General features: G+C 43.1%; 1 protein-coding gene across 2 annotated transcripts in view; it reads right to left on the reverse strand.

The window, feature by feature from the left end:
- The window catches only part of PM20D1 (peptidase M20 domain containing 1), a 30,405-nt gene extending 6,280 nt beyond the window's left edge, over positions 1 to 24,125 (reverse strand). The window contains exons 1-11 of one of the 2 annotated variants that reach the window (XM_077157582.1): positions 23,877 to 24,125; positions 21,876 to 21,962; positions 20,224 to 20,456; positions 19,693 to 19,779; positions 19,001 to 19,134; positions 18,598 to 18,717; positions 17,672 to 17,747; positions 17,135 to 17,196; positions 16,812 to 16,890; positions 14,891 to 14,962; positions 663 to 831 (exon numbers count right to left, since the gene is read on the reverse strand). In XM_077157582.1, coding sequence (XP_077013697.1) covers positions 663 to 831; positions 14,891 to 14,962; positions 16,812 to 16,890; positions 17,135 to 17,196; positions 17,672 to 17,747; positions 18,598 to 18,717; positions 19,001 to 19,134; positions 19,693 to 19,779; positions 20,224 to 20,456; positions 21,876 to 21,962; positions 23,877 to 24,045 — 1,288 coding nt within the window. In that variant the 5' untranslated portion in view covers positions 24,046 to 24,125. The remainder of the gene's footprint in view (positions 1 to 662; positions 832 to 14,890; positions 14,963 to 16,811; positions 16,891 to 17,134; positions 17,197 to 17,671; positions 17,748 to 18,597; positions 18,718 to 19,000; positions 19,135 to 19,692; positions 19,780 to 20,223; positions 20,457 to 21,875; positions 21,963 to 23,876) is intronic. The other variant, XM_077157583.1, reaches the window with a different exon arrangement.
- Between the last annotated feature and the right edge of the window lie 208 nt (positions 24,126 to 24,333).

Below are 24,333 nucleotides of genomic sequence, written 5' to 3' on the forward strand. Positions count from 1 at the left end.
ACAACAACAACAAAAAGGTTCCAGGACCCTATCCTGGGTTTCCTTAACCAGAATCTTTGGGAGTGGGTCCAGGAAATCTACATTTAACTAATTCTCTAGCTCATGCTTTCCCAGTCTCAAATTTGAGAGCCACTGTCTGCACATCCTAGATATGGATTGCATGCTGGACGGCTGCGGGAGGGGCGTAGAGGTGGTGCTGCTTACAGGCGATGCTATTGAGACTGGTCTGTGCTGGGAGACATGCATGGGGTTTATGAAAATAGTTTGGGTTGGAGGCTTTTCTGGGCTGAGAAGTCTAAGTCCTGCTGCTGAGTTGTTATCCTAGGATGGATGTGAACCAGAATCTTGGGGAACCTGGCCCTCTCTGTGGCTCTTCCAGAAAAGAGGGGTGGTCTAGGCCAATCCTCCCCTCCATGCCAGAGTGATTGGACCAGGTTGGGCAAGGAACCAGGTTTGACTGACCTAATTTATTGTTCTGCTCCTTTCCTGTTTGCTTTCTCACTTCCACTCTAGAGGAAAATACAGTTCCAGTCCCATCAGGAGGGGAAGCAGCCAGCTGTTGCCAGGCTGAACAGCTGGGATGGGGGTGGGGCAGCAGACACTGGATAGGAAACAGTCCCGACCCCCCGCCTCACTCCAACCACAGATGATGAGGTCATTACCTGGGACAACAATATTGATTTCCGGGAAGACTGACCGTATGGTCTGGCTGAGCAGCTGGTAGCCAAAGGCCTGATTGTCAGAGGAGCTGACGGGCAAGGGGTCAAAGGCATTTAACACGTGGTACTGGACTCGGTCATCAGCCACAATGTTCTTGACGAGTTCTAGCACCTCCAGGTTGGAGACAAAGACAGTTAGATTTCTTATTAACTTGTTATCCAAGTAGCACATGAATTTAAATAGATCTGATTTTTTTCCCAGTAAGACAGAGCTCTGGAGTTTATAGAGATGATTAGTTGTTTTAGCACTGGGACCTCAGTTTCAGCTGCCTGGCTGTAGGAGATATAAGATCAGGGTCTTCTTGGAAAGTAATGTACAACATGATAGATTTAGATTAAATATTTGGAAGGCTTGTCTTATATCCACAAGTAAGGAGGGAAATTGGAAAATCAAAAAATTAGGTGTCCTTCCCTATGGGATATGAGCCCTGGACCAGCCAATTGAGTATAGGAGGAAGGGATAAAAATGTAGACTAGAAAGCAGGATGTAAATCTCAATGAACTTAAGGCAGAGGGATGGATATGATGACCTTGTCTCAACCTGGGGGAGTCTCAGACAGGTGATGAAAGGGCCACACACATTTCTTTTCCTTCTCTGGGCATCCCTGTTTCCTGTTTGCAACTAACTGCACTGGAGCCAGGAAGATGAACTCAACATTGATAAAAAGTGAGGGACTGTATTCAAGCATTCTCTCTTTGCCTCCTTTCCACAGGAAGGAACCTGAGGAAGCTCCTAAAAATCCAGTCGGAAATGGCTAAAGCTGAAGCCAGCAAAATTCCTGGTCCCAAGCAGGACACAGAACAGACTATGAGGATCAGGTCACATGGAACCACGAGGGAACAGACCAGGACGGTGGTTTAGGGTGGCCCCCCAAACCTACCCAACACTCAGGGAAAGCCCTAACTCTGGTCTCAACTCATGTGATGAGTAGTTGCTTTAAAACTACCTCTGTCCTAGGAAGATGCCCCATAGCTGGGGATCACTTGAATGAGCATTATCTTAAGATTATCCCTTCTAAGTCAGTGTCCTTTGGAAGTATGCTAGGGGTTGAGTCCAGAAAGGAAATGAGTCCCCACTAGTGGTTCAGAAACAACCTTTGAGCCAAACCAAATTTCCTGCTGTTGGAAGGTGTGCCAGTTTGAAAGGACTATGTACTCTAGAGGAGCCATGCTTTAATCCTGATCCATCTTGTGGAGGCAGCTGTTTCTGCTAGTTCCCATTCAGCACTGTAGGTTGGAAACTTGATTAGATTATCTCCACAGAGATGTGACTCACCCACTTGTGGATATTAATCTTTGTTTAGAGGGAGATGTGACCCCCACCCATTCTGGGTGGGTCTTGATTAGCTCACTGGAATCCTTTAAAAGCGGAAACGTTTTGGATAAAGTTTCAGAGCCGCAAGAACCACAAGAGCCCATGCAGCCAGAGACCTTTGGAGATGAAGAAGGAAAATGCCTCTGGAGGAGCTTCATGAAACAAGAAGCCAGGAGAGAAAGCTAACAGACGCCACTATGTTCACCAGGTGCCTTTCCAATTGAGAGAGAAACCCTGAACTTCATCGGCCTTTCTTGAGTGAACGTTGTAACCTCTTGGTGCCTTAATTTGGACATTTTTATAGACTTGTTTTAATGTGGATGTTTTCATGACCTTAGAACTGTTAACTTGCAACTTAATAAATTCCCCTTTTTAAAAGCTGTTCTGGTTTTTGGTATATCACATTCTGGCAGCTAGCAAACTAGAACAGATGGGTAAGGGTGTCAACTCACTTATCTGGGCTCATTTTCTCTCTAGCACTTTTTTTTTTTTTTTTTAACATGGGCAGGCACTGGGAATCGAATCCGGTTCTCCAGCAGGGCAGGCAGGAATTCTGCCTGCTGAGCCACCGTGGCCCGCCCTCTCTAGCACTTTTGACTCAGATACGCGAATAAAAGAGTTAATGTACAGTCTTGATATATTCTGGACCTGCAGGAAATTGTTGAAGTCATCTATACCCACCACTCCTGCCCCAAATTAGCTGGAAATTACTGCCTCTGGAAATCAAAGGGGGCCACAAGAGCCCAGGATTTCCATTAACTGCTAGGTCAGGTCCTGATTCAAAGGTACCAGTACCAAGCACATGAAAGGTTTACACTAAATATTAAATATATGAAATTTAAAAGACATAAATCAATACAAATAACTATGAGAGCTATGTCATTGAGTAACATGCCTGGGGTTATATGGTTAGAATTGCTGGGTTCAAGTTTTGAACCGGGTCTGCCTGACATCCCAAGGACTGTGATTTATTGCTTTCTAAGCACATATACCTTGAAATAGTGTGAAGGAGAGGCAGAAAAAGGGTGGTGGTCATCCAAGATGGATTTCTCGTGCTATGAATTTTGAGCCAGAGTTTGAAGGAAGGATAAGAAATGGATAGAGAAGAGACAAGAGACAGTCTGAGCATGGAGAGCAGCACACACAAAAATTGAGCCAGGACATCAAACTTTGGGCCTCGGGCAGCCACATATAGTTGTGCAAACTTGTGCAAGTTTCTTAACCTCTCTGTGCCTCAGCATGCTCACTTGTTAAAATGTGGATAAGAGTACCACCTATCTCATACGGCTACGGTAAGCGTTACCTGAGTTAATATATATAAAAGGCTTTGGCCAGTGCCTGGCACATTTTAAGTGCTCAATAAATATTAGCGGGCTTAGTAAGGCGCGCGGGTCTTAGTTCCTCCTCCAGAACAACTACTAAAGAACTAGAAACAGTACAGAACAGCTCCTGGAGCCACAACAGAGACCAAATACACAGCATACCCCATTCTGGACCGGCTGGACCTGCTAAGAGACTCTGCTGCGGTGAGGTCCCCGAGAGGCGCGCGCTTCCCTGGGCCGCGGCGGCTGGCGGCCGGAGCCCCTCCCTCCCTCCTTCCCGGGCCGGCTGGGAGCTTTGGACCGGGTTTCCCAAGCCGCGGCGGCTGGCGCCCCTCCCCCACGCGCAGCTTCCCGGGCCGGCTGGGAAGCTCAGAGCGGCGGTTCCCCAATCCGCGGTGGCCGGCGACCGGAGCCCCTTCCACACACGCGGCTTCCCGGGCCGGCTGGGAACCTTGGATCGGCAGTTCCCCAAGCCGCGGCGGCCCTCCCACACATGGCTTCCCAGGCCGGCTGGGAGCTTTGGATTGGCGGCTCCCCAAGCCACGGCGGCTGGCGACCCTCCCCCACAGATGACTTCCTGGAGGGAAAGGAAAGAGTCTCCAACAGTAGTAGAGACTGAGCCTAACCTAACACCAATAGTGGCATTAATGAACAACTTCTGACAACTAAAAATAGGCCCTCAGCTCAGGCGAAACTGATCAAGGCAGAAGTCGCCGATTGGGCTAACTGAAAAAGAGGAAAGGGGGCGAAACAGAGCCTTCTGCGGCTGTTTCTATGGAGGCTTCGTTGCCTCTGGGCTCAGCACTGGCATTATACAGGTTACAACTGCCCCGAACACAGAAACAGGTTGCTTTCAGGGCTCTCTACCACCTGAACCTTCCCCGTGGGAGGGGTGAAACACAACTCAGGTGGAATCCCTCTCTCAAGGAATTCAGATCCCAGGACTTCACAATTTGAAGCCATTAAAACCAACCTACAACCTTTCCTCTGTCTCCACTACACACCCAGCAGCGAGAGTCTTCCAAAGTTAAAGGAGCCACAACATCTTTTGCTGGTGGGACCCGCAGACAGACAAGCACCACATACTAGGCAGGAAAAGAAAAACAGAGCCCAGAGACTTCACAGGAAAGTCTTTCAACCTACTGGGTCCCACATTCAGGGAAATCTGATTAAATGCCCAGACGCCAGCAAAAAATAATGGATCACACCAGGAAAGTTGAGGATATGGCCCAGTCAAAGGAACAAACCAATAGCTCAAATGAGATACAGGAGCTGAGACAACTAATTCTGAATATACGAACAGAAATGGAAAACCTCTTCAAAAACCAAATCAATAAATTGAGGGAGGACATGAAGAAGGCATGGGCTGAACAAAAAGAAGAAATGGAAAGTCTGAAAAAAACAAATCACAGAACTTATGGGATTGAAAGACACAGTAGAAGAGATGAAAAAAACAATGGAAACCTACAATGATAGATTTAAAGAGACAGAGGGTAGAATTAGTGAACTGGAGGATGGAACATCTGAAATCCAAAAAGAAACAGAAACTATAGGGAAAAGAATGGAAAAATTTGAGCAGGGGTTCAGGGAATTGAATGATAATACGAAGCGCACAAATATATGGGTTGTGGGTGTCCCAGAAGGAGAAGAGAAGGGAAAAGGAGGAGAAAAACTAATGGAAGAAATTATCACTGAAAATTTCCCAACTCTTATGAAAGACCTAAAATTACAGATCCAAGAAGTGCAGCGCACCCCAAAGAGATTAGACCCAAATAGGTGTTCTCCAAGACACTTACTAGTTAGAATGTCAGAGGTCAAAGAGAAAGAGAGGATCTTGAAAGCAGCAAGAGAAAAACAATCCATCACATACAAGGGAAACCCAATAAGACTATGTGTAGATTTCTCAACAGAAACCATGGAAGCTAGAAGACAGTGGGATGATATATTTAAATTACTAAAAGAGAAAAACTGCCAACCAAGACTTCTATATCCAGCAAAATTGTCCTTCAAAAATGAAGGAGAAATTAAAACATTTTCAGACAAAAAGTCACTGAGAGAATTTGTGACCAAGAGACCAGCTCTGCAAGAAATACTAAAGGGACACTAGGGTCAGATACGAAAAGACAGAAGAGAGAGGTATGGAGAAGAGTGTAGAAAGAAGGAAAATCAGATATGATATATATAATACAAAAGGCAAAATGGTAGAGGAAGGTATTACCCAAACAGTAATAACACTAAATGTTAATGGACTGAATTCCCCAATCAAAAGACATAGACTGGCAGAATGGATTAAAAAACAGGATCCTTCTATATGCTGTCTACAGGAAACACATCTTAGACCCAAAGATAAACATAGGTGGAAAGTGAAAGGTTGGGAAAAGATATTTCATGCAAATAACAACCAGAAAAGAGCAGGAGTAGCTATACTAATATCCAACAAATTAGACTTCAAATGTAAAACAGTTAAAAGAGACAAAGAAGGATACTATCTACTAATAAAAGGAACAATTAAACAAGAAGACATAGCAATCATAAATATTTATGCACTGAATCAGAATGCCCCAAAATACGTGAGGAATACACTGCAATCACTGAAAAGGGAAATAGACACAAATACCATAATAGTTGGAGACTTCAATTCGCCACTCTCATCAATGGACAGAACATCTAGACAGAGGATCAATAAAGAAACAGAGAATTTGAATATTACAATAAATGAGCTAGACTTAACAGACATTTATAGGACATTACATCCCACAACAGCAGGATACACCTTTTTCTCAAGTGCTCATGGATCATTCTCAAAGATAGACCATATGCGGGGTCACAAAGCAAGTCTCAACAAATTTAAAAAGACTGAAATCATACACAACACTTTCTTGGATCATAAAGGAATGAAATTGGAAATCAATAATAGGCAGAGTGCCAGAAAATTCACAAATACTGTGGAGGCTCAACAACACACTCTTAAACAACGAGTGGGTCAAGGAAGAAATTACAAGAGAAATTAGTAAATATCTCGAGGCGAATGAAAATGAAAACACAACATATCAAAACCTATGGATGCAGCAAAGGCAGTGCTAAAGGGAAATTTATTGCCCTAAATGCCTATATCAGAAAAGAAGAAAAGGCAAAAATTCAGGAATTAACTGTCCACTTGGAAGAACTGGAGAAAGAACAGCAAACTACCCCCAAAGCAAGCAAAAGGAAAGAAATAACAAAGATTAGAGCAGAAATAAATGAAATTGAGAACATGAAAACAATAGAGAAAATCAATAAGACCAGAAGTTGGTTCTATGAGAAAATCAATAAGATTGATGGGCCCTTAGCAAGATTGACAAAAAGAAGAAGAGAGAGGATGCAAATAGATAAGATCAGAAATGGAAGAGGAGACATAACCACTGACCTCACAGAAACAAAGGAGGTAATAACAGGATACTATGAACAACTTTACGCTAATAAATACAACAATGTAGATGAAATGGACAAGTTCCTAGAAAGGCATGAACAACCAACTTTGACTCAAGAAGAAATAGATGACCTCAACAAAACAATCACAAGTAAAGAAACTGAATCAGTCATTCAAAAGCTTCCCAAAAAGAAAAGTCCAGGACCAGACGGCTTCACGTGTGAATTCTACCAAACATTCCAGAAAGAATTAGTACCAACTCTGCTCAAACTCTTCAAAAAAATTGAAGGGGAGGGAAAGCTATCTAATTCATTCTATGAAGCCAACATCACCCTCATACCAAAACCAGGCAAAGATATTACAAAAAAAGAAAACTACAGACCAATCTCTCTAATGAATATAGATGCAAAAATCCTCAACAAAATTCTAGCAAATCGAATCCAGCAACACATTAAAAGAATTATATATCATGACCAAGTAGGATTCATCCCAGGTATGCAAGGATGGTTCAACATAAGAAAATCAATTAATGTAATACACCATATCAACAAATCAAAGCAGAAAAATCACATGATCATCTCAATTGATGCAGAGAAGGCATTTGACAAGATTCAACATCCTTTCCTGTTGAAAACACTTCAAAGGATAGGAATACAAGGGAACTTCCTTAAAATGATAGAGGGAATATATGAAAAACCCACAGCTAACATCATCCTCAATGGGGAAAAATTGAAAACTTTCCCCCTAAGATCAGGAACAAGACAAGGATGTCCATTATCACCACTATTATTCAACATCGTGTTGGAGGTTCTAGCCAGAGCAATTAGACAAGAAAAAGAAATACAAGGCATCAAAATTGGAAAGGAAGAAGTAAAACTATCACTGTTTGCAGACAATATGATACTATACGTCGAAAACCTGGAAAAATCCACAACAAAACTACTAGAGCTAATAAATGAGCACAGCAAAGTAGCAGGTTACAAGATCAACATTCAAACATCTGTAGCGTTTCTATACACTAGCAATGAACAAGCTGAGGGGGAAATCAAGAAACGAATTCCATTTACAATTGCAACTAAAAGAATAAAGTACTTAGGAATAAATTTAACTAAAGAGACAAAAGACCTATACAAAGAAAACTACAAAAAACTGTTAAAAGAAATCACAGAAGACCTAAATAGATGGAAGGGCATACCGTGTTCATGGATTGGAAGACTAAATATAGTTAAGATGTCAATTCTACCTAAATTGATTTACTGATTCAATGCAATACCAATCAAAATCCCAACAACTTATTTTTCAGAAATAGAAAAACCAATAAGCAAATTTATCTGGAAGGGCAGGGTGCCTCGAGTTGCTAAAAGTATCTTGAGGAAAAAAAACGAAGCTGGAGGTCTCAAGCTGCCTGACTTTAAGGCATATTATGAAGCCACAGTGGTCAAAACAGCATGGTATTGGCATAAAGATAGATATATCGACCAATGGAATTGAATAGAGTGCTCAGATATAGACCCTCTCATCTATGGACATCTGATCTTTGATAAGGCAGTCAAGCCAACTCACCTGGGACAGAACAGTCTCTTCAATAAATGGTGCCTAGAGAACTGGATATCCATATGCAAAAGAATGAAAGAGGACCCGTATCTCACATTCTATACAAAAGTTAACTCAAAATGGATCAAAGATCTAAACATTAGGTCTAAGACCATAAAACAGTTAGAGGAAAATGTAAGGAGATATCTTATGAAACTTACAATTGGAGGCGGTTTTATGGACCTTAAACCTAAAGCAAGAGCACTGAAGAAAGAAATAAATAAATGGGAGCTCCTCAAAATTAAACACTTTTGTGCATCAAAGAACTTCATCAAGAAAGTAGAAAGACAGCCTACACAATGGGAGACAATATTTGGAAACGACACATCAGATAAAGGTCTAGTATCCAGAATTTATAAAGAGATTGTTCAACTCAACAACAAAAAGACAGCCAAACCAATTACAAAATGGGAAAAAGACTTGAACAGACACCTCTCAGAAGAGGAAATACAAATGGCCAAAAGGCACATGAAGAGATGCTCAATGTCCCTGGCCATGAGAGAAATGCAAATCAAAACCACAATGAGATATCATCTCACATCCACCAGAATGGCTATTATCAACAAAACAGAAAATGACAAGTGCTGGAGAGGATGCGGAGAAAGAGGCATACTTATCCACTGTTGGTGGGAATGTCAAATGGTGCAACCACTGTGGAAGGCAGTTTGGTGGTTCCTCAAAAAACTGAATATAGAATTGCCATATGACCCAGCAATACCATTGCTAGGTATCTATTCAAAGGACTTAAGGGCAAAGACACAAATGACACTTGCACACCAATGTTTATAGCAGCATTATTTACAATTGCAAAGAGATGAAACAGCCAAAATGTCCATCAACAGACGAGTGGGTAAACAAACTGTGGAATATACATACGATGGAATATTATGCAGCTTTAAGACAGAATAAACTTATGAAGCATGTAATAACATGGATGGACCTAGAGAACATTATGTTGAGTGAGACTAGCCAAAAACTAAAGGACAAATACTGTATGGTCCCACTGATGTGAACTGACATTCGAGAATAAACTTGGAATATGTCATTGGTAACAGAGACCATCAGGAGTTAGAAACAGGGTAAGATAATGGGTAATTGGAGTTGAAGGGATACAGACTGTGCAACAGGACTAGATACAAAAACTCAAAAATGGACAGCACAATACTACCTAATTGCAATGTAATTATGTTAAAACACTGAATGAGCTGCATCTGAGCTATAGTTTTTTTTTTTGTTTGTTCTGTTTTTTATATATATTTTTTGTATTTTGTATTTTGTATTTTTTTCTCTATATTATCATTTTATTTCTTTTTCTGTTGTCTTGCTATTTCTTTTTCTAAATCGATGCAAATGTACTAAGAAATGATGATCATGCATCTATGTGATGATATTAAGAATTACTGATTGCATATGTAGAATGGAATGATTTCTAAATGTTGTGTTAGTTAATTTTTTTTAATTAATAAAAAAATAAAAAATAAAATAAATAAATAAATATTAGCTATTCATTTTCTTTTAGAATAGAAGGACCATCCTGAGCAATAATCAGAGACACAGGGGTGTCTGGGACTCTCCTTGGGAGACCAGGAGGGGATACATCAATGGGGGTGGGGGCTACGAAGTTTACTTTAGAGCACAGTGACCTCTCATTTCTCTATCTCCTGTAGTCATTATAGCATATTCCCACAATTTTAGCATGCCCAAGACATCATATTCCAAAATATCCCTTAAGTGAGGCTCCCTGAAACATTGTAAACCATTAGGTTGTTCTTTAATTGTTTTATATCTAGGTATATTTTCCTTTTAAGTAATCTGCAAATTTGCTGAAGGCAAGGACAATGGGTACTTGAAAATGGTAAGATCATAAGGTTAGCAAGTCCAGCTTCCATCTTGCTGTAGGATTGCTTGCTAGGACATCCATGACGGACTGGCATCCAACCTCTGCTCGAACACTTCTGGTGGCAGGAAGCTCACTGTCACATGTTGTATGCCATTCCATTTTTGAGCAACTTGGTTATGAATGCCTTCCTTATAATGAACTGAGATATGGCTTCCTTTAACATCTAGAACTCACCCCCACCCGTTTTTGTTGATATTGTGTAGACTGTACAGGATACAATAGGGTACTAGACACATTGTAAATGCTCAGAATCTTGTCTCTGTCTAAATCAAAGGGCATCTAATATTATTCCCTGCCAGTGCTCTTGAATTCTGGGATGCTGTTCCCCCAGCTCTTTGCTCTTTCTCAGGTCCCAAAGTAAATGCCCCCTCAGTGAGGCCTTCACTGACCACTGTACCAAAGTAGCTCCTACTTCTACCGCCACAATACCTCTGTGATACATCTTCCTTTTCTTTTCTGTATGGTACTTACCATTTAAAAAAAAAATCACTTTGTTCATTTATTTCCTTACTTGCTTATGGCTGTCTCTCTGCCACTAGAATGTAACCACCTATAGTAGATTGAAGTGTTATGTACCTCAGAAAAGGCCATTGTGTTGGTTTAAAAGAATGTATGCCCCCTACAAAAGCCATGTTTTAATCAAAATCCCATTTCATAAAGGTAGAATAATCCCTATTCTATGCTGTATGTTTGAAACTGTAATCAGATCATCTCCCTGGATGATGCGGTTTAGTCAAGAGTAGTTGTTAAACTGGATTAGGTGACGACATGTCTCCACTCATTTGGGTGGGTCTTGATTGGTTTACTGGAGTCCTATAAAAGTGGAAACATTTGGGAGAATGGGAGATTCAGAGAGAGCAGAGTAGAACGACATAGCCATGAGAAGCAGAGTCCACCAGCCAGCAAACTAAGATGAAGAAGGAAAATACCTCTCAGAGAGCTTCATGAAACTGGAACCCAGGAGAGAAGAAGCTAGCAGATGACACCGTGTTCACTATGTGCCCTTCCAGATAAGAGAGGAACCCTGACCGTATTCACCATGTACCTTTCCAGATGAGAGAGAAACTGTGGCTGTGTTTGCTATGTGCCTTCTCAAATGAGAGAGAAACCCTGAACTTCATCGGCTTTCTTGAACCAAGGTATCTTTACCTGGATGCCTTAGATTGGACATTTCTATAGACTTGTTGTAATTGGGACATTTTCTTGGCCTTAGAACTTTAAACTCGCAACTTATTAAATTCTCCTCTTTAAAAGCCATTCTGTTCCTGGTATATTACATTCTGGCAGCTAGCAAACTAGAACAGCCATGTCCTTTTTACTTTTTTCTTTTTTTGTATGCTGAATGGTGGGGGGTCACATTTCATTCTTTTTCCATGTGAGTATCCTGTTATTGCAGCACTATTTGTTGATTTTTTTTTTTTTTTGCAGGGTGGGGGGTGCAGGCAGTGCATGGGCCAGGAACTGAACCTGGTTCTCCTGCATGGCAGGTGAGGATTCTACCACTGAACTACCCTTGCACCCCCATGGCCAGGTTCTTTTAATCCATTTCTGTGGGTGCAGACCTATTGTGGGTGGGATCTTTGGTTAGTTATTTCAATTGACATGCGGCCTACCCCATTCAAGGTGGGTCTAATTCCTCTTACTAGAGTCCTTTATAAGAGGATAAAAGACAGAAGAATCCCAGAGAGAGTTTAGAAAGAAGCCTTGGAGAAGCTGAGAGACAAAGACATACCTACAGAAGCTGAGAGAGCTACTGGAGCTAAAAGCTGAAGGCAATGAAACATTGGAAAGAAGGAGCAGCAGACACTGACTATGTGCCTTCCTATGTGACAGAGGTGCCCCAGATGCCAGCAGCCTTTCTTTGTCTTCCTATTGCTGCCTTTATTTGGACATTTTCATAGCCTTAGAATTGTAACTTGCAAGCTAATAAATCCCCATTGTTAAAAGCAAGTCATTTATGGTATATTGCATTTTGGCAGCTTTAGCAAACTGAAACAGCACCATTAGGAAAGGAATCTTGTCTGTCTTCCTCCCCTTTATCTCAAGTGACTAGAAGAAGGTCTAACTCACAGTAACCACTCAATAAACACCTTGTGAAGGAGAGGACAGAATGACAGAAGAAAGGAATCTTCTTATAACATTCTTGAACAGCCTCTGATTGAATACTTTTAGTAATGAGGAGTCATTATTGCCCAAGGCAACATATTTTAAAATTCTTCCTTAAGTGGAGGCTCCCTGAAACATATGTTAGCCTTATTCCTACTCCTTGTGACCCATTTAGAACAAATCTGCCTTTCTGCATGGCAGCCTAATTCTGAAGGCTCTTATCCCTCACAGACAAGTGTTGGAGACCTATCTATGTTCTGAACAGGGGGGAGACCAGTTGAAAAGGAAGGAAAAGGACTCTGGGAGCTGGCTGTGCTCCTGCAGGGTTCAGCTCCAAACTCTACACCTGACCAGCAGGGAGTGTCCCTGATGCATGGAGCTGGGGCACAAAGGAAAGGAATGATCAGGAAAAATGGCCCTGTGAACTTTCTGAATAATGGAGGCTTTCATTCCTCTCTGGGGCACGGGGGCAGAATAGTCCTAGGGATTCCAGGGATTTCATCGGACAGACCGGGAAGGAAGGCCACAGTGGCAGGGGAGTAGTGGGGAGGGAAGAGTGCCAGAACCTGGAGAGATGAAAGCCTCAGCTGGATGGAAAATAGCCTTTGGAAAGGGCATGGAGTTGGAATGAGGCTGGAAAAAAACTGATGGAAAGAAGCTCAGTGAGGGGAATTCAATAATTTCCTGGCCCAATGAGCCCCCAGGGAGAGGACAAAGGCTGGCACCTGATAAAAAGTAGTAGACTCCAGAGCTCACAGTCCTAGCTCCCTGCTGAATGCTGGGTGACTCTGGGCAGGTGGTTAACTTGTTACCCACTCTGCAATGAGGAGAACGTCTCCCTCCCTGGGTGAGGATAAATGGAATCCTCCATGGAAAAGAACTAAGTGAGATAGGACCACTGGAGCTTAAGTGTGGCTAATCCTTGATTATCTGTGCCAGGGACTTCAGAAAACGCCACCTGCCCCTAACCTTGTTTAATTTTGGAATTTATTATTCATCCGATAGCTTTTGGGTTGTCTTTTTGTATCTTTTTTTTTTTTAAGATTCAGATTTACCTTTCGAATTCTTTTTAGCTCAACCTGATGCTTAAATAACCTGCATTTCCTGTAGATCTCAAGCATGCTGTGCAGCTTCTTCTCACTCTTTAGATCTCATCTCAAATGTCACTTCCTCAGGGAAGGCTTGTCTGACTGAGACAAGTTCTGGTTCCTTCCTTCCTGGTTTTTGTCATAGCACTCATCACAGCTTGCAATTATACATTCATTTTTGTAATTATTTAACTGGTGTTCGTGGCACACCATTGCAAGTTCTGCCCTCAACCTACTTCTCTACTAGTCTCACACCTACTTCATAGTAGGATTTTATTAACTCTGGAGATTCAAACTATCTTGATAATGCCCAGCTGGTATCTCTGGTTCATGTCTTTTTCTTCAGTTCTGAGGTAGCTATTAATATCTTGTAGGCTTCTCAAACTTCTAAATCATTCTTTCTCTTCTCAAACTTGCTCCTCCAAATCTTAGTTAAAGGCATCCACAGTTAGCCAGTTACATAGGTTAAAAACTTTGGAGCCAACCTCCCTCTCTCTCCCCCTATATCCATTTACCACCACGTTCTGTTGAACCCATTTCTCTCTGGAGGGTGCTTCCTTCTCTTCCCCGTGACCAAGGCCTCAGTTCAGACCTCAGAACGCACTGCCTGACATGATACAATCACTTCCTAGATGTCTCTTCCTACTCCAGTGCTTCCTTTGCATTACCACCACCATTACCTCTCTTAAAGCAAATCTGAGTATATCATTTCCTTGTTTGAAGACCTCTGACAGCGCTCTTCTGACACAAATCTGAGTCCAAATGCTTTAGCACAGCAGGCAAGGGCTTGATCCCCAACCTACAACTCTATTTCCATCTCCCATTATGACTTCCCAATTTATCCTACTCTTTAGCTAATGAATGTCTTCCTTCCCACAAACCTCCATTTGTCCTTTAAGTCCCAGCTCAAATTTTTAGTGCTCAGAAAAGACTTTCTTCATTCTTAGAGATAGCATCAGTCCCTTTCCTTGCAGTAGTCCTATGGTAATTTGTTCATCCCTAATTGTTACGATGGCAGTATAGTATTGAGACTCAAAGTACAAGCTCTGGATCAAGACTGCTAGATGTGTACTCTTGGGCGTATTACTTAATTGCTCTGTGCCTCTGTTTCCTCACTTACTAAATGAGAAAAATACAATTCTTACCTGATAAGGAGGTTGTGTGTGTGTGTATACCTTAGAACAGTGCCAAACACAAATCAAGCCATTATATAAGTGTTTGCTATTATGATAATTTATTAATACTTATCTCCTACTCCCATCCTCCGAGTTCCCCCAAATCGGGAGTTCTCCTATCCTAGCCACATACCTACTACATAGGAAGCCTTTGAAGAATGTTGGTAGAATAAGGGAGAATCTGGGCCAGCCTTGAGATTGCAGCTAAGCCTTGGGTCCCCAAGGATCCACTTGACCAGTTGTCCGGAACATACAGTACGTACCTCCTGGACAGTCTGTGCAGGGTGAATCCGGAAGTTGATTGTGGCCTGGGCCTTTGAGGGGATGACATTCACCTAGAGAGAGCCAAAAACTGCAGTCTGACCCATTCTCAAGTTCCCCAGTACCAGATCCCTGCCCAGAAAAAGCCAATTATCACTAGCAAGGGCAGATGAAGCTGATGAGATTTAAAGGTCCAGGGCCTAATTTTCTTTACCCTGCCTCTCATCTTTTCTGGTCTCTTGACATGTTGCTATATTCAGAGCTAAAGAGGTATCTCTGCTTTAGGCCAGATCTTCATCTTTCTTGGTCCTGAAGGATCATAGAGAACTGCTCACAGTAATATTACTTTCTCTGTAACCCAGCAGACTCCTCTGTTTTGGCCCATGCCCTATTGTGATTCTTTTGTGCTATCTTTCCCAAGTCACTTTTTGCAGACTTTAGCTTTAGTTGTTACTCAGGACGGGGAACCCTGGACCTCTGAGCGTCTCTATCATGGTGTGTTTGATACCTGACAGGAATGACGACGGAATAATTGGAGAAGAGAAGCCATGGAAGAATTTTTTTTTGGAGGGCATAAGAAAACAAACTACCCAATTGGGTATTTTTCTTTGAAGAGTTATGGCACAAAAAAGTACTAGACAGGAAAACCGGGTTGTTCCAAATTAGCCGTGAGATTTTGAACAATGACAACCTCTCTGGCCTTCTGTTTTCTCAACTGGCAAATGGGGACAATAATACTCATAGGGCTCTAGGGGGATCAAATGGAGTAAAAGATGTGAAAGTTTTGTGGGAAGGTAAAAACACCATTCAAATGCAAGGACACCACCATACTATTATTTTGGTGACCATTTTAGGTAGCTGGTGAAGACAGGTCAGGCCCAGCTAATAAACTGGATATTCTAGTCATTTATGGTAGGAATTAGTTTGGAGGCACCAATCACTTATTACCAACCTGGGTTCTTCCTCAGGTCACTTTGTTTTCTATGCAAATGGTACCCCACCCCCACCCCCAAAGTTGTGATGGTGGTACTCTTAGTAATAGGAATGGTTCAATTTCCTTCAAGATTTCAGAAAGGCCTATGCCCTGGCTAACTAGTATGGCTGTGACGTGGCCCTTTAACCTGAGGTAGCCCTTAGTGACCAATCAAATGGAAATTGACCACTTTGCTGAAAAAAATTCTTGAAATAAAAATTTATCAAAGTATTGATTCACCCAACACTTATTTCTATAAAAGTAAGCCTCATATTGAGTTTACAGCAATTTATGTTTGCTAAGGCTACCTAATATTCAGTATATTTTGGGAAATGGCAATGTGTATATTTCAAGAGTTGTATATATCACAAGTGTTATAGATTTTATAAATAGAAGGTGAATTTCTGTCTTTGAACTCAGGGTTATACCAGGAGATAAATACATTGGTCGCTTATTACATTTGTTAGTGGATAAATCTTTCAAATATGAAGAACGGTAAAAAAAAGATCCTTGGCGGTAGAAATGCTAGAAACCTTTCCTCTACAGGAACAAAATGCCAGGTTAATATAAAACATGTTGAATTACAGCCTGAACATAGGTCACAAGAATTAACCTCTAAATAACTTCTTTTAATAGTAAGATAATGGTTTTTGGTGTGTGTGTGGAGGTGTGGAGTTTTTAAGGATCCACAGAACCTGATGGGGCCAGCCAGGGACACCCCTGCTAAAATACACAAATAGAAAAATTAGTCAGCAATTTCAGAGGGGTCGCAGACCTGGGCTAGAACCCTGACTCTTGAGGCTTACCCAACTGGTAATACAGGACAGTTCAGATACAGGAAGTTCTGGTCCTTCCTATTATTCAAATTGTAACCAGGGGATGAAGCCCAAAATTGGAGGGGTGAGTGGGCGGCGAAGAAAAGGTGGGTGGCGGGAGCTAGGTGATGTTACCTTGACACCCGCATTGAACATGGTGAGTGCTGTGGTGGTCCTGACCAGTGCACTGGTGATGCAATTTTTCTCCATTAACCTAAACAAAAAACAATTAAGGTCAGATGTCAGAAAGAACCATACAATGGGGAAAAAGAAAGAGGGCTGGAGGATATCTCCTGAACATTTAAGACTAGGAGGACATCTTATATGTGAATTAGACGTAGTGTCTCGTGGCTAAGAGGTGAATAGTCAGGCCCAGTTGAGCCAAGGAGAGGGGACTGGGCGGGAGATAGGTTTGGGGTGGGGGTGGGAAGGAGTGGAATGAAAAGATAATACTTTACCTGCTTACAAGGGGTTGAAATAGCCACAAGTTACGCAGGACAATATTGATGGGGAAAGGACACTGAAAGGGAAAGAACCAGGTCAGCACGACAGGGTCACTTTATTGGAGGCCTGGGTCTCTCTCTTTCTCTAGATCTGCCTTGAGGGCCCTCAGCAGTCATGAGAGCAGCTAGGTTCAGCTAGCTCAATCTGCTACAGAGCAAGGGACAGGGAGGCCATTACCACCTGGCTGGGCTTATCCGGTTGGATGGAATAATTGTTCAGCAGCCTCAAGGATGAGCAGGAAACAGTTTCCTGGGTGGATTAGATTTTAGGGTCTCAGACAAGCATCTCAATCATGGTACAGGGAACAAGCCAGCTACCTCTATTTTGGCTAAGCCACTGGCTGGGACTGGGTGGGAACGGGCAGAACACTGGTCAGCAGTAGACCCTTTTATTACTCTAAAGGTTAATTCTCTGCTTCCCCTTCCTCCTTTTCCATGGTTAAAAAGGAATATATGAAACTCCTTATTTGTTAGTTGCTCCATTCCACACACCTCATTTGCCAACTGCTCCAATGCCATCTTCAATGGCCCCTCTCCAAACATGTTAGGCATTGGTGTTTGTTCCAGTCTAGAAGAGAAAGGGTCTACTCAAGATTTACCCAACCCCAGCCAAAGATCAGCAGCCTGAAGAGGAGGGAGATAGGAGGAAATTTTGACATGCCTGGTCAGGAGATCTTCCATTCTAATCCCATAACCTCTACCACAACTGTTTGGAAGATCTCAAAAACACCAGCAGGGCTACCCCTACTCTACCAGGAGCAGCATTCCATATCCTCCCAGTCTGAGTTAGGGTGCACCCTCCTGCTCTACCTTTGGCTTCCTGTGCATCCACTCTCTTAGCACCTACTGCACTGGAATAGAATTATCAGTCTCCTCCAGTAACTGTAAGTTCCTTGAGGACAGGGACTATGTCAGTTTTGTTCACCATTGTATGCCTATCATGCGGCACAAAGTCTTATAATGGTAAGTACTCAGTTAAATATTCGTTGAGTGAATGCAGTTCTCCTTTTCACTTCACTGATAAGAAAACATAGCTACAATTAGTTCTGTTGTTCCAAGCCCTGCAATCTTCACCCATAGCCAGGGGGCCTTATTTACCTTTGCCTTCTATGAGGACAGGTGGAGAATTTATATAGCTCTACTAATCATTGCCAACTGGTGATTTCTAATTGCTTCTTTGGACTCTGGACTCTTCCAGCTACCTGACCTAGTTTTTGCCTGCTGGCCTGCAGTCTCACCTCTGAGCCTAACCTGTCATAAGAAAGTAGTAAGAGATCCTTTTCTGACCTCAAGCCCTTGCCTGGGTACTCATGTCCCTGTCCCTCTTTAGGGTTCCACCATGGCTTCCAAGCCCAGTTTTAGGGCAGGAAGCTTAGCCTCCTCAAACTCAAAAAGGGAAAGTTCCAGGAGTTGCTTACCGGCTGACAGCAGCTGCAAGGATGCCAATGCTCGTCTCCTTTGGAGGAGCTGAAGAGTGGCCTGGAGTCATGTTTACTTCCAGCATGAGGTTAAGAGCACCCTTCTCTGAGACTGCAATTCTGTAGGATTGGAGATGCCCTCCTGATGTCCCCAGCCCAGGCTCACTCCATAAGCACACGGGCCCATCTATGCAGTGATCTGGTGGGCTAGGAAGTCAGCTTCAAGCTGCTTAAAAATTTTACATTTGAGTAGGAAGGGAAAGGGGTTCAGAACTGGCTGAGAATTGGAGTAAAGAACGCAGGAGAGATAAAACAAAGAGTTGTCTAAGTGTGACCTACAGATATCAGGCTGGGATCATCGCAAATGGGTTGAAATTCCCTGCCATGGTGGGGCTTTACTCACTGGGCAAATGGCTTCTTGAGGTTGGGAATGAAACCATCCAAGATGAAGCTGCCCTCGTCCACAATGAAGGCTAGCTGGACACCCCTTGCCTGTAGCAGGGCTGAGATCTTCTGAGCCCCTTTCTTCCCTGATACCTGCAGACATTGAAACCAGACCTACAGTCCTTCTCAGTCTGACCTCCATAGATGGCTAATGGAGAGCATGTCAGTCTAGCTAGGGGCTCCAGAACCTCCTCAACCAATCTTCCTGAGGGACAGGGTCCTAGTTAATCTTGCCTCACAGAATTCTGGAGAGTAAGAGCTAGAAGGACCCAACCCCCACAATTCAAAAATGAAGAAACTGGGAAACAGAAGGTGAAGTGATTTGCCCAGGGTCAAAGCAAATGACATCACTGGGAATCAAACACAGTTGTTTATCTTCCTCTCGCGTTCTCTTTCCATCATACCAATGTTTCTCAAGGTGTGCCTCAGATCCCACAAGGGAGTTTGTTAAATATTCAGAGCCACTGTACAGGACCCAGAGGTCTGTATTTTGATAAAAGGTCCTCAGTTCTGGCACACAAACATCCACAGAGAAGTCTGCATACCATCACACCATATCACAGAAAACCTGCAGCTGGGGAACAAACTGGACTAGTGTGAAGTATCCCCACCAAAGGGGACCCCAGAGATATAGGGGTAAAGAAGCTGTACCTCCTCATCATGGCCCAGAACAATGAAGAAAGATCTTTGGGGAATGTAGTTCCTGACCAGCAGGAGCTTCAAGGCCTGCAGGATTGCCTGGGGGACAGAAACACAACGGAAGAGAAAACCTTATTTTCTAAGCAGGCATCAGGGCAACAGAGACTTTCAGGTGTCTACATCAGGGTTGGTGGACTAGGATCTAATAGATTTCCTTTAGAAGGAACAAATTCAAATGGTTCTGGGGACTGGATGTGGGAAAGCAGAGCTCTGCATAAAACTTTAATCACCCGGAGAAAAGCATGAAGTTAAGAATGTCAAAGCTGAAAGAGTCCCTGGAAATTATCTACTCTAATCCCTATTTCACAGTTGAGAAATTGAGGTCCAGCTAGGGAAGCAATAAACTGATGGTTGGAACCCAGGTCTTCTGGAGCCCATATTTTTTTCTACCACAACCTCCTGCTTGCCAGGGTTCCGCTGAGGCACCCCCATCCTGGACTGATCTTTAGGACCCCAAAGCAGAGGGAACATATCGTTTCAGACCATCACAGAGTTCTTGTTGTCCAGCGTGCCCCGACCATGGATGAAGCCATCACGCTCCAGCCCTGAGAATGGGGGCACCTCCCAGCCTTCTGCAGGGGCAGGGACCACATCAAAGTGAGCCATCAGCATGTAGGGCTGCAAGGTGGGATCTGAGCCTTGGACAGTGAATAGGTGGCTGTACTCTCCTACGACTTCATGCTGGATAAAGCTGGTGTTGAACATTGTAGGAAAGACTAGAGGCAAAGGGATGAGAAACAGGGAGAGAAAGCCTGGTTTAACAGTTTCTTTAGGATCATCTACCTTGGTGCTCCCCTACCCTGTTTTGTTTTGTATTGTTTTAAACATGCAGCCTCTTGAGAAGCCTTCTGGGACAAAGCCACTCTGATTCCTAACCTAGTCAGATAATCTCTGAAATTTTTCTTTCTCATAGTTTAATGTGCTATTACTTTGTAGAAATATGTACATTAAGACAGGCAATTCCTCAACATCTGGTTTGGTCTGATCTGTAACATGTCATCACAAGTGCATGGTACAGGGCTATGCAGATGGGGGTGTGCTAAATTTTGAACATAGTAGGCTCCAGTATCCAAATTACTTGGAGACAGACATGGCCTTTATATATATATAAACAAATCAGAGATATTTTTCAGGGTCCTTTAAACAATAACAAAAAAACATTTCTGTTTGTGTTATATGGAGGAAAACATTCCATCCTGCACAAGGCCACACTTTTGTGCACAGGTGTGGCTCTTCCCAGGTCATATTAACATGGGTAGTGTTAGACACATGGGCAAAAAATAACTTTTATCTCCTACTGGGCTTTGCTGGAATAATTCACATATACGTTTGTGGATACATGAAGACCAAAAACTGAAGAAGGATATGCTTTTATCTTGTCAGCCACATTATCTAGTGTACTGTCATTGTACATTTATTTTATTTTAATCTATTACTTAGGAAAGGTTTTCAACTTGGTTTCCACTTGCCTACTGGGGATTAATCCCAGACCCAACTGCCCTAGAATGTTATGAAGGAGGCTACCTGCTGCGCCTAAGGTCAGCTTCTCCCACCCATGAAAACTTTGGTGGTTTTTTTAAAAAATCTGATTTAGGGAGGGGGCCTCACTACTCTCCATTAGTTTGTCTCAAGTCAGGGGTAGGGTGGGAAGGAGATGTGGCCCAAGTCTCTTTTTCCCCCTGACCATCATCTCTGTACTCCATGGGTAGTGGGGCTAAGGAGAAGACTGGTGAGAATGGTCAAATTTGTTGATTGCCTAGAAGCTTAGAAATGAATCTAGATGGGGGCTGGGTGTGTGGATTGGGCATGCTTGGAGGTAGGGGTGGGAGGAGGGTAGGGCATAGTTCTGGAAGCTTACACAAATAGAATGAGTTTCCAGTCCTTTAGTTTACATAGTGTTTATTGACAATGCCTATTTAGTGCAAAGACTGGGAGAGTTCTACCTCTGCTCTAACCCCTGGGTTCTCCCCTTCTATACCACCCCATTACGTACAAAACTCAAAGGAGGCTGTGGGAATTAGATTGTCCTCCAGCTCAGTCACAAAATGAACTTTACCACCTTGTAAAGGAACCGCATCTTTGGTGCTATCTCTGCCACCCCTTGCCCATAGTTTGCAGCTGATTATAATTATTACCTTTATGAATGTACTCTCCAAACTCAGCCAGGGCTGCTGTATCAGACTCCTCCTCACTGAAAGACACTGTTGGGATCTTGATGGCACCTGTCAGAGTTAGACAGTTAGGATGGAAGTGTAAAAATAATAACAACTATTGTTTTTTTCCTTAGCCCTCTGCTGTGTAAAAAGCTCTTTCACATTCACTATCACATTCACTATTATGCAGAACGAATAACAATCCTGTGAGGTTGGGACTGTTGTTTTCCCTAATTTGAAGATGAGGAAACAAGCTTAGAGTGTTAAGTAAGCTTCCCAAGATTGCTTAGCAAGAAGCAGCAGAGCTGGGATTTAAACTCAGGTCTTCTGGATGACCTTAGAGCCAACGTGGCTCTTAAATAAAAATAAAGTTCAAGACTAGGAGGAAGCTACTATAAATTGCTCCTAAATTCTCACTCTTTGCCTCTAAAACCATCTTTTCCTTTGATGAATTCAGCTCCATCAGTCTCAAGGAATCTGTTGTCCTGGGTCTCTACATCAATGAAGCTTTGTGTGCTGAGAGTTTATCCCTCATGGATGGCTCATCCAGAGTCTCACTGAGATCTTCTCAGTCAAGGCTGGCTTTGGGGGCAGATAATGCCCTGGGAAGGTTGGATTTAGAAGCTTCCAAACAAGCTCTTAAGTCATAAGATAACCTCTTCCTCACTTCTTAGAACTCTTTGTTCTTGAACTGCCACCATTGGCTCTTCCTTTTGAGTTTGGAAGGCTTTACAGTCTTCATAGTTTCATCATCAAAGGTAAATAACACTGGAAGGGGAAAATCAATGAATCATGAGAATATTTGCTTAGATGGCCATCTAAAAATGCAGTGGGAACAAATGCCCCTGAGATAGCTTGATGTTGAGGAAGGGGCTCCTACAGACAGACTTAATTCAGTACTCAGTTTTGCTAAGGATCAACCATACATCATAGTTCACCATATAGATGGGGAAACTGAAATTCAAAGTGAGGCAGAGCCAAGATCTGAACTCATGTTTTGCCCCTGCTCAGAGTTCTAAACCATGTTGTTATGAAGTTCTGCTTTATTCTGATCTAGTTTTTTGTTTTCTTTCTTTGCAAAAAGACTTTGAGAGATGCTGCCCAATGCTTTTTAGAGAAATATTTATACTATGCTTTGGGAGAATCCTGTTCTTCCTCTGAGACCTATAACCCCAGCTCATGCACAATTTAAAACAAATTACAGGGGTTAGCTTTTGATCCCTGCATCTGCCTGTACATGTTTATGTAGGCAGTTTCTTTTAATCCATTATTTAATAGGAGGGAGAAAAATGGAGCTGAGCTCAATGTTGAGGAAGGATCCTATTATCCCATAGGACCTACTACTCAACAGAAACTTCCCTCATTGTTCATGGAAAATGCAGATTCAGAAGGTGAATTAGTTTTTAGTCTTGTGTAGAGGCCTAGAAGAGAGAAGTCCTTCAATTAGGAGAAGGAATATCCAACACCCTGGGACCACCCACACCCTTTGGAGCCACCTGGAGTCCAGCGCCCACTTCTTGCTGTGGGGCCCTGGAGAAGATCATTTAACTGACCTAAGTCTGGATTTCCCTTCTCTGCAGAGAAATCTAAGATCATTTAGTCTTATTCTGAGATAGTGCAAAGATTTAGCAGACATGAAGACTTCCAAAGGTTAAAGGTGCTGTGCAGATAAAAGCTGTCATAATACACCAGGTAAGCAGGGGATAGGGTGGGTAACGGCTATGCCAAGAGGGGAGACGTTGGCGCTTTCCAGGATCATGCAGGGGGCACCTGGAATTTCCAGAAACCAGGTCCGGGGGCGCATGGCACCTTCAAAGCAGGTCACAGATGCTGGGACAGGGGCCGGGGCCGGGCTGAGTTGGGTTGTGGAGGCCGAGCTCAAGTAGCTGACCCTCTGAGGAGGGAGAAGGGGAGTCGCAGGTTGACCCAAGGAGTGAAAGACTCATATCTCAGCTTGGGCAGGCGAAGGGGACTGAGGCTCACCTTTCAGCGCCTCTTTCATAGCAACGCGCTCCTCTTCTCCGAACAGAGAAGGGATTCGCGACGCCCCCGGAGGCTTCTTGCCCCGCAGGCCCTTCGATCTGGAGACAGTGGCGATACCTAGCAGCAGCACAGCCGCCAGGGCCAGCACGAAAACGTATCTCCGAACCATAATTCTCCCGAATCCCCGCCGCTAGTCTGCAGGCGCCCTTTCGACCCAAATGCCAAGACCTGCTCTTCGTTCTGTCACTGCTTGAGTTACCGCTCTGCCTTAGCCCCACGCGATTCTAGGCCTGGCCAATCACAGCTGGACTGGGGCTGCGGGACACCCAATCGACGGGTCTGCCCCGCCCCAACCGCTAAAGGCTTTCTGGGAGTTGTGGTTTCTCCCCCCGGAAATCCGAGGCTGGAGGGCAAGAGTGGGGTGAGATTCAAGTTTTGTCTGAACTTGATCTGCTTT

The sequence above is a fragment of the Tamandua tetradactyla genome, chromosome 4 (assembly GCF_023851605.1).
Source record: "Tamandua tetradactyla isolate mTamTet1 chromosome 4, mTamTet1.pri, whole genome shotgun sequence".
Classification (NCBI taxonomy): domain Eukaryota; kingdom Metazoa; phylum Chordata; class Mammalia; order Pilosa; family Myrmecophagidae; genus Tamandua; species Tamandua tetradactyla.